At 37.8% G+C, this 10,270-nt stretch overlaps 1 protein-coding gene across 1 annotated transcript; it reads right to left on the bottom strand.

The window, feature by feature from the left end:
- Window positions 1–2,680: 2,680 nt before the first annotated feature.
- Window positions 2,681–9,623, bottom strand: LOC126765090 (putative nuclease HARBI1). The gene is made up of 3 exons (XM_050482705.1): window positions 7,328–9,623; window positions 7,120–7,264; window positions 2,681–3,208 (listed from the first exon to the last, which is right to left on the bottom strand). Exons 1-3 carry the CDS (start codon window positions 7,493–7,495, stop codon window positions 2,823–2,825), a joined length of 699 nt encoding a protein of 232 aa, XP_050338662.1. The 5' UTR covers window positions 7,496–9,623; the 3' UTR covers window positions 2,681–2,822.
- Between the last annotated feature and the right edge of the window lie 647 nt (window positions 9,624–10,270).

The raw sequence follows: 10,270 nt of genomic DNA, 5'->3' as shown, positions 1-10,270 counted from the left end.
TTAGCGATAATCCGCAAACTACACTAAGGCAATTGGCATTGGAACTAAAAAATGACTGCAATACAATAGTTAGCCACGAGACCATAAGAAAAGTTCTCATTACTCACAAGTACTCATCACACGTAGCCAGAAAGAAACCTTTGCTTTCTGCGATCAACATCGATAGGCGGCTAAACTTTTCTATTGCCAATGTTAACAAGCCGGCGGAGTACTGGAACGACGTTATTTTTTGTGATGAAACGAAAATAATGTTGTACTATCATGACGGACCCAGCAAAGTCTGGAGAAAGCCCAATACAGCCTTAAAACAAAAAAATATCGTACCAACAGTAAAGTTTGGCAAACTTTCTGTAATGGTTTGGGGATGTATTTCATCCAAAGGCGTTGGAGAACTTCGTATATTTAATGATGTAATGACCAAAGAATTTTATTTGGACATTTTAAAAAATGAATTAGTAAGAAGCGTCCTGGATTTTGGGTTCGTTAGCCCTCAGAATCCAAATAAACTGCAATATAAACTCTATCAGGACAACGACCCCAAACACAAATCGCTCCTTTGCAGGACCTGGCTGCTGTATAACTGCAGCAAAGTGATCGACACTCCTGCCCAGAGTCCTGACCTAAACCCCATCGAAAATTTGTGGTCTTTACTAAAGAAGAAGGTGGCTAAACGGGGACCAACAAATAAAAACGCATTAATAAAAGCAATTAAAGAGGAATGGAAGAAAATACCGGAGTATTATGACATAAACGGTCTTATACATTCCATGCCTCGTCGCCTGAATGCAGTCTTGGATGCCAAGGGACGCCACACCAAATATTAGAACCATAAATGTTATACTTTATAAGTTTTCGTTACAAGATTAACTAATGTTTACATTTTGCAAAGAATTAGTTGACAACCTAATATTTGCATACTTTTTGTTTTTGTTGTTTTCTTGTTATGTTTTATGCTGAAATATGTTTTTTTTAATCATAGTTGTAGCTAATAATCACTGTTATTATAATTTAAAAGCAAAAACTGAAATAAATCCATTTTTTCTTATGAAAAATAAACTTGAAGTTTTATTTCAATGACGTTTTCAATTTTGCAAAGAATTACTTGACAAACTGTATGTGACGCAAGTCAAATATCTGGGACTGACTATGAGAGAAAGAATGTGTTTTACTCCACACTTGGTTAGGGTTAAGGAGCGCATACTGGCAGTCATAGGCAAAGTACGACGCATCTTGAGGAGTGATTGGGGTCTTGGGCGTCACGCGTTCCGTACCATATACCGTAGCTTGTTTGTGGCTTGTGCTACTTATGGAGCTGCTGTATGGTGGGAGACAGTAGTGGCGGTCTCGGGTCGTCAAAAACTCCTCTCGATGTAGCGTTGTATGATGCTTGCATCTCTGCCTGTATGTCGTACTGTTTCGACGGGGGCCTTGCATGTTTTGTTAGGAGCACCCCCTCTTGACCTGGGGGGTTACTCTGTAAGGCATTGCGCAAGTGAAAAAGTTCGTAAATGACAAAAAGCAACTCTGTAAGGCGACAAGCGCATTGGAAATTGCGTTTTGCGCATTTATTTTTACCCCTTCGCAATGGCAGCACTCTTTATTGCGTAAACGACTGTCAAATCTGTGCGTTTAACGTATTTTTGATTCGATATCAAACAGGCAAGCGCCACGGACAAAAAATGTAAGTTTATAAGACATATTTGTAGTTTTAATTAAAAAAAAGATTTATTTAACAGGGAACATTTTAAAAATAAACAAACAAACCCAACACAGTTCGAAATTTTAATCAATTACATGAAAACACATTCGGAACTTTCCAAAGGACAACTGAAAACTGTGGACGCGAAAAATGCTGCAAATAATTTATGGAAAGAGTTGGTATGTGACCTTAATGCTGCGGGGCCACCATCGCGGGATGTTTTAAAATGGAAAAAGGTAAAAAAGATTAATTATAATTGATTTTTAAAACACATATTACTTAATTATTTAAAGGTTTGGTCGGATTATAAAACTCATTTGAAAGCAAAAATGCGTCGGAATAAAATAAGTATTTCTGGAACTGGTGGTGGTCCTCCAAGTCATTGCTCCTTAACACCGTTGGAGGAGCAGGTTAGTGAGCTTCTGGCAATGGAAATATCCGTCAGTGGAATAAGCGGCACCTCAGAATTTGGTGCAGCACAGTTAACACAACCAAGTGGGTCAGACATTACAACCGACGAATTCCGACAGAATGAACCAACGCCAGTGGATGAAATGCCACATTGTTCACATCAGAGAGTCGCTCCGCAAAAGAAAGATAGCCTTTTAAATAAGCAGGTGGATAACCAAATCGCTTATCACAAAGGTTCATTAAAAGTGTTGTCTGAAATTAATGTAAACCTAAAAGTGATTTCAAAATGCATGAAAAAAAACATAAAATGAGTAAAAAAAAATATACATTGGCTGTTGAAAAATTCGAACACAAAAAAAGGATTGATTTGGACAAAACAAAACTAAAATTTGCAACATTAGAACTAAAAAAGCAAATGCTAGAAATTGAACGGCCCGCCCAATAAAAATATTGTATTTTAGTTATTGACACTGAAGTCTGTTACTTATTTTTTAATACTTACTGATAATTATTTATTGAATTAAAAATGTATTTTTTGTTTATGTGATAGTTTTTTCTTTTTATTACATATATAATACTGACATATATAGATATAGTATTTATACACATGTACAAGAGACTAAAGCTTTATATCATTAATGTGGATTTTAATCAAATAAATGTGAAAATATGAAAAATTAAAAAGTTTACTTTATTGAATAGTGTTATATGTTTATAAACTAATCATACTGTTTTTTATTTGATCTCTTAAACGTTTAGCAATATTGGTTTCATTCGCATTTCCTATGGTTTCAGTATAACTAGTATCGACTTCTTCAACTTCTACTGCTATATTTACAGGTGATTCCACATTAAAAAGAGTGCAAATATTATGAAGTGCACAACATACGTTTAAAATTTTCACCACTTTTTCTGGGGCATAATGCAGTTCTCTAGCAGCTAAAAGGCATCGGAACCGCGCTTTTAATACTCCAAATACTCGTTCGATAAGGGATCTGGCTTTTGAAAATTTGTAGTTGTAGTAACTTTCAGCAGAGTTTTCAGCAGCATTTCTATATGGAGTTAAAAGCCATGGCTCAAGCAGATAACCAGAATCGCCTATGAGAAAAAAATTAAGGCTACGTTTATGACTGAGCGGATTCGCGTCGCGCGATGCGATGAAAATCGCTACTAGCGATCAAATACATAAATCCATTCGGAGGTGTTTATCGTGCAGCGATTCAGCGAAAAGCGGTCTCAGCGAAAATGGAGCGACTGCTAGCGACGAAAATCAGCGATCAAAGTTTTTGATTCAGTTGAGCGAATCGCGTTAAACACGATGGATAAATTTATTGAAAAAGTGCGAAATAAAGAATGTTTGTGGAATCTGCGTCATCCAGATTATCATAATAGAAACAAAATCAGAAAAGCTTGGGAAGAAGTAGAAAAAGAATGCGGTTTGGAAGGTAAGTAATAGTATTATTTTATTTTTATGTAATAAACAACCTATACTTAAGTGAATATAACATTTTTTTGAACAAAATATTCCTTCAAAATATTGATTCGTATAGTCGTAGCAGCTTCAGAGCTTCTATTATACTGCCTCTGCCTATTCATATTTATGGGAATAGTTTGCTGAACTTGCATTAAGGTTTGCATACAAACTCCCTCTTTATCAATTATAATATTGTGTAGCAAACAAATAGTTTTAACAAAACATTTGGAGTAAATTTCTGTCTGCTATTTTTATCAATTCTTCATTTGTTTTGCGATTCAAATGTTTGGTAACCAGAGACGTCCAAAGGGCGGCACATACTTCTCTAGTGGAAAAAAGTGTTTTTTGAAAAACACTGCCAGAAATTCCGGATATGTTTGCGATAAGAAAAAGCCAAAGATCGGAATGAATTTTCCCGATTTGCTAAAAACCTGAAAATAAATTTAAGAAAAACGAAATTATTCTTTTTACATGTGTTTCAGCTGGCTCTGGTGCAAAAAAATGGAAAAACTTGAAAGACACCTATCGTAGAGAACATCGTAAGGAAACTGTGGTGGCTTCAGGCAGCGCTGCAATGCCGCATTCAAAATGGACACATTTTAAGGATATGTGTTTTTTTACAAGATATTATGGAATCGCGCTCCATGTCAGGTAACTTGATTAATGAAACAAGTTGTGATGAATTGGTGGAACTTAATGATGAAGATAAATCGGAAACTCCTGAATCCATAAAATTGATGCAGCCTACACCTAAAAAATTAAAGAAAAAACTTACAGAAAGCTCGGCGTTTTTGGAGTTGAAGGAAAAGAAGCTTAAGCTTCTAGAAAAAAGCAGCGATGAGGAGGATGATGATTATCATTTTCTTATGAGTTTCAAAAAGTACATGAAAAATATGGATGAAAAAAAAATAAAATTTCGCATAAAAATGCAGGAGGTTCTGTACGACATTATGTACGGCAGAGATAATCAGGAATCGGCTACGCCAGTTTCTTTTATTAGTTTCCCAAATAATATGTTCGCTGAATTCTTTAGGTCCAATTACTCTTCAAAATCTCCACAAAATGTTCCGCAACAGCACAAGTTATGTCCGATTTCTGTCATTAATGCACCTACCATTTCCGAAGCAGACGTCTTAAATCAGTTAAATATGTTAGAACAATCATACAATTACGGCCCAGATATGATTCCCTCATGCTTTCTTAAGAAATGTGCCAAATATATATACCAACCCCTAACAAAACTATTTAACTCATCTCTTAAGCAAGGCTTATTTCCATCCATATGGAAAAAGTCATTTATAATTCCTTTGCATAAGAGTGGATTTAGGTCATCTATTGAAAACTATAGGGGAATAGCAAAGTTGTCAGCAATGCCTAAACTTTTTGAAGCAATTATAAGAGACGACATAACCTTCCGGATCTCTCCAATAATTTCTTGTTCTCAGCACGGTTTTCGTATAGGAAAATCTACAGTAACTAATTTTCTTGAATTTGTATCAAACGTATCAGCGGGATTTAGGGAGAATAAGAATACTGATGTTATATACACAGATTTTAGTAAAGCTTTTGATAAAGTAAACCATTCAATTCTTTTGAATAAACTTGATCTTCTTGGTTTTCAACCAATATTTCTAAAATGGGTTGCTTCTTATCTTAGTAATAGAATTCAACGAGTCATATTTAAAGATACTTTTTCTGACATAATCAATGTTCCTTCAGGCGTTCCCCCAGGTAGCCATCTTGGTCCAATTCTGTTCTTGTTATTTATTAACGACATATCATCTGTTGTTAAGTTTTCAAAAGTTTTATTATATGCTGACGATGTAAAACTTTTTAAAACGTATACTTCAAACAGTGAAAGATGTCAGTTGCAAACAGACTTAAACAACCTAGTTTCTTGGTGTGATAGAAATGACATGCCATTGAACCTTAAAAAAGTGTAAAACGATGTGCTTTTCACGTAGAGCTGTAGACCCTACCTCATACGCAATACAAAACTTTAGGTTGGAGCAAGTATGCAGTTTTGTTGATCTGGGAGTAACTATGGACCCCAAACTCAATTTTAATCTTCACGTATCTTCCACGGTTTTTAAAGCTAAAGGCGCTCTTAGTTTTGTTAAACGCTGGTCTAAAGAATTTAGAGATCCGCTTACCACAAAAATTCTTTTTACATCTCTGGTGAGGCCTATATTGGAGTATGCTTCTGTGGTTTGGAACCCTAGTAACCAAGTCCATTCGGATAAATTAGAGTCCGTTCAAAAACATTTTTTACTTTTTGCCTTAAATCATTTGCATTGGGATTCCAGTTTAAATCTTCCCCTTTACATTAACCGTTTAAAACTTATAAATCTCCCGACACTCGCTAGTCGTAGGGAGATGCTTGGTATAATATTTCTTGTAAAACTCATGAATGGGTCAGTCTGTAGCCCATCTCTCTTATCTGATATTAATTTTAACGTTCCCGCTCGCCCTACCAGGCAGTTTAGACCCTTGCTTTTAAAATTTTCTAGAACAAATTTTGAGTCAAACGAACCATTCCGCCGTATATGTCATGATTTCAATTTTCATTCCAGCACATTTGATCTAACAGACTCACTCTTTACCATTAAAAAAATTATTTTATCTACTCTTAACAAGTAACATTTAATAATTATAAACTTTAATCTAATTCTTAATTTCTGTTGGAAACGCTTAAGATCGCAACGCTTAAAGCTCTCTTGCCTTTTATTCAAACCGCTCGTTCATTTTTCGGGAGGAGGGTAAATGGGATTATTATTATTAAAAATATTGAAACGCAGGATTCAAACAGGTTCATTTTTCCAAATGCGCAAAAATTTAATTAAGCTAGTTAATATTAATGTGTGTAATATTATATTAAATACATACTTACATATGTAAGTGAACAAATATAAATATTGAAATTGAATAAAAATTTATGGAATGGATACATAATAAATATTGTATATTACTTACCTTTTGGTCAATGCGAGCCTTTCTACAGCATCAATTGGTGTTTTCTGAGTATAGTATTTTTTTCTATATGTTTGAATAGATTATTCAAGATATAATTCAACGTGTCAATTCTCATTCGGTAATACTCCATAAATTTCTCAGGATATTGTAGAAGGCGGGTGTGTAAATGATGGAACTCTCCATGGCTTTTGCGTTCTTTGCAAATTGGATGCACTTGGAATCTTTTCTGTTTACAAAATCTTAAAATCTGCTGACGCACTAAAAGACTACTTTCTGTAAGCAAAATTTTACGAACACGTGCACACATGTTTTTTTTTAATGAAAAGTAAAAGAAACTACGAACGGATTTGACGTTATAAATTTTCAATCGCTTCTGATTTCGCTGTACTGTAAACACTCAATCGCTAGCGATTACGATGGCGAAACCGCTGGTAGCGATAGAGCGATTTTCATCGCATCGCGCGACGCGAATCCGCCCGGTCATAAACGTAGCCTAAGTTAGCAAAATAATTGATGCATATAATAGCTAACAAGTAAAATTAACGAATTTGTATATGCTCACCTAGAATGCGAATTCCTATTTCTCCATTCACATAGTTGGTTTGTAAATATGGGCGCTCGCTTGACAAATTCCACACATGTGAATCATGACACGCCCCAGCAAATCGACCGTTAACGGCTTTGATCATCATCTTATGATCACATATCTAGGTTTTGGAAACAATATTTATAAAAAAAAACAAAGATAAATTAAAAAACAATTGCCTTACCACCATAGCGTTTATACTATGTTTTAATTTCCTATTAAAATATAAATGTTCATTTACTGCCGGTCGTATCATTTGGATGTGAGTACCATCCACCACTCCAATTACTCCTGGAATTCCAGACACTGAGTAAAAGGCTCGTTTCGCTTCATTTTTCTCCTCTGAAGTCATTGTAAAAGTTATGTCTTTTGGACACAGCACTTTCTCAATCGCTTTGTAAACTTCAAACACACAACGGGAAACAGTTTGTTGAGCTAGTCCTGTGTGGTGATCTTGTCCAATTTGCTATTGATACCCTCCCTGCGCCAAAAATTTTAAAGTGGCCGCTAATTTCACAATTTCGGGTATTCCTGTCGACCTGCGTGGAGTTTTTAGCTCACTACTTATGCTGTCCAACACATATTTGAATGATTCCTTACTTAGGCGAAAGTTTTGCACGAAACTATTTACGAGTAAAAGCACAAACAAGTTTAAAAAATTGCATTACACTTTATCATTCAAACTTGCCTTTTTTCACTAAGACTCATCACATTGGACTTGTCTCTAATCATTTTCCGCTCCACTCGTTCATTTCGTTCGTTCGTTTCCTCCCACAACACAACGCAATCCATATTCACATTTTTTTTTTATTTAAAATTACTTATATATATTTATAAAACTCTTCAAATTTAGTTTTATGTTTCTCTGTCATTTTTCTACACTTCTTCACTTTTCTGTTATTGATTTTGTTTTCATTCTCCTTCGTTTCGGTCTGTAATGTCAACTATACTAGAAATTTGTCAACGTGAAAACAGTGCAACACTGTTTACAATGCGAAAGTGTTACAGAGTACCGATTTCCCTTCGCAACGCAATTCACTTTCGCAACGCATTGCTATTCGTAACGCCTTACAGAGTAACCCCCCTGATTGTTATACAGCGTGCTGTTGCTTTCAGGTTAAGAAGGGGTTTGAGTGTTTCCTTGCTGCAGTGTGATTGGATCTCCGATGATGATGTGGAGAGGGAGGGATATCTAGGGAGCAAGAGGCTTCTAGATGATAGGGTTAGGTGTAGGTGGCAAGAACGTTGGGACAATTGTCCCATTGGCCGAGTGACGTACGAGTACATTCGGGATGTTGGGTTTGTTGCGGATAACCCAGACTTCAGTTTTTGTCTGAGTCTGGGTTTTTTGTTTACGGGGCATGGGCCTCTGAATGCATTTTTGCATCAGAGGCACCTATCTGATCGGTCCGGTTGTTTTTGTGGGGCGCGGGTAGAAGATTGGGTGCATGTTATTGCAGAATGCCCGATGTACTCTGACATTAGGGATTTGGGAGGTATGGGGATTAGCTGGACTAATGGGCACTTAGATGTTAGTGGTGTGATCTCCACTAGTCGGAATACCGAATTATTAGGGATGTATGCGCGTGAGGTTTTTAAGCGGCGAAGGCGTTTAACTGTGAATTAGGGTTAGTTTTTGATATGAGTGTTGTGTGTCAGTGGGGTCCAACCTCACCTTCTTTGTTGGCCACCAGTCCAGGGCAGTATGGAAGCTCAACTGGTAGTAGTTTCGGCTACGAGGTCTGACCGGAGACTTAATTCTGGTACCACGGGGAGCAGGAGCCCTTGGAGGTAACTCCAACCTGTTCATGCGGATTGGCCCCTCGGGCAGTATTGTGGTGGTTGTGGTTTGTACCCAAATGCGGGTAGAACTGACGTTTTGTTGGTTCGATGTGGAGTTGCATTGCAACCGGGTGCCGGACCCAAAGCACGGCAGAGGTTTTAGATGGGCCTCGAATCCCACCAAGGTGGTTAGTGTGTCCATTCCACACTGCCAATTGTCCATTCCACACTGCCAAGGGCGCTGATCAACGCTTTGATTTGATCCGTGTACTTTTGAGTACCGTGGAGTAAGGCTGTCGTCAGCAGGTGCCCACGTTAAACATTCCGGTTGTTGTCAACAGTGACGTGGGAGCCAAGTCGCGAGTGCGACGACTGTTTGTTTGACAACAGGAGATATTTCGTCCTGCTATCATTCACTGCCAGACCTATTTGCTTTGCTTCCTTGTCCAGTCTGGGCAAATCAGAACTACTGGCGCGGGTGTTGAGGCCCATGATATCAATATCATCAGTATACGCCAGCAGCTGTACACTCTTATAAAAGATTGTACCTGCTCGATTAAGTTCTGCAGCTTGAATTATTTTTTTCAGCAACAGATTGAAAAAGTCGCACGATAGGGAGGCGCCTTGTGTGAAACTTCGTTTGGTATCGAACGACTCGGAGAGGTCCTTCCCGATCCTGACGTAGCTTTTGGTGTTGCTCAACGTCAGTTCACACAGCAGGATACCAAATTCAGACATTGCTGCATAAAGGCAGCTCCTTTTCGCGTTTTGAAATCGACGAAGAGGTGGTGTGAGTCGATTCTCCTTTGGCAGGTCTTTTCCAAAATTTGGCGCATGGTGAATATCTGGTCGGTTGTTGATTTACAAGCCACACTGATAAGGTCCAATCAGTTTGTTGACGGTGGGCTTTAATCTTTCACATGATACGCTCGATAGACCCTTATATACGATGTTGAGGAGGCTTATCCCACGGTAGTTGGTGCATATTATGGGGTCTCCCGTTTTGTGGATTGGGCAGAGCACACTTAAGATCCAATCGTTGGGCATGCTTTCGTCTGACCATATTTCACAAAGAAGCTGATGCATGCTCCTTATCAGTTCTTCGCCGCCATGTTTGAAAAGCTCGGACGGCAATCTTTCGGCCTCCACCGTTTTGTTTTTCTTCTGACGTGTAATTGCTATTCGAACTCCTTCATGGTCGGGCAATGGAACGTCTGCTCCATCGTCATCGATTGGGGAATCGGGTTCGCCTTCTCCTGGAGTTGTACTTTCATTGCCATTCAGCAGGCTCGAGAAGTGTTCCCCCCATAATTTTAGCATGCTTTGGGCATCGGTTGCTAGATCA

Source organism: Bactrocera neohumeralis, unplaced genomic scaffold, assembly GCF_024586455.1.
Source record: "Bactrocera neohumeralis isolate Rockhampton unplaced genomic scaffold, APGP_CSIRO_Bneo_wtdbg2-racon-allhic-juicebox.fasta_v2 cluster10, whole genome shotgun sequence".
NCBI lineage: Eukaryota > Metazoa > Arthropoda > Insecta > Diptera > Tephritidae > Bactrocera > Bactrocera neohumeralis.
Note: the sequence above shows the minus strand (reverse complement) of the source record. Positions and strands in the feature narration are given on the sequence as shown.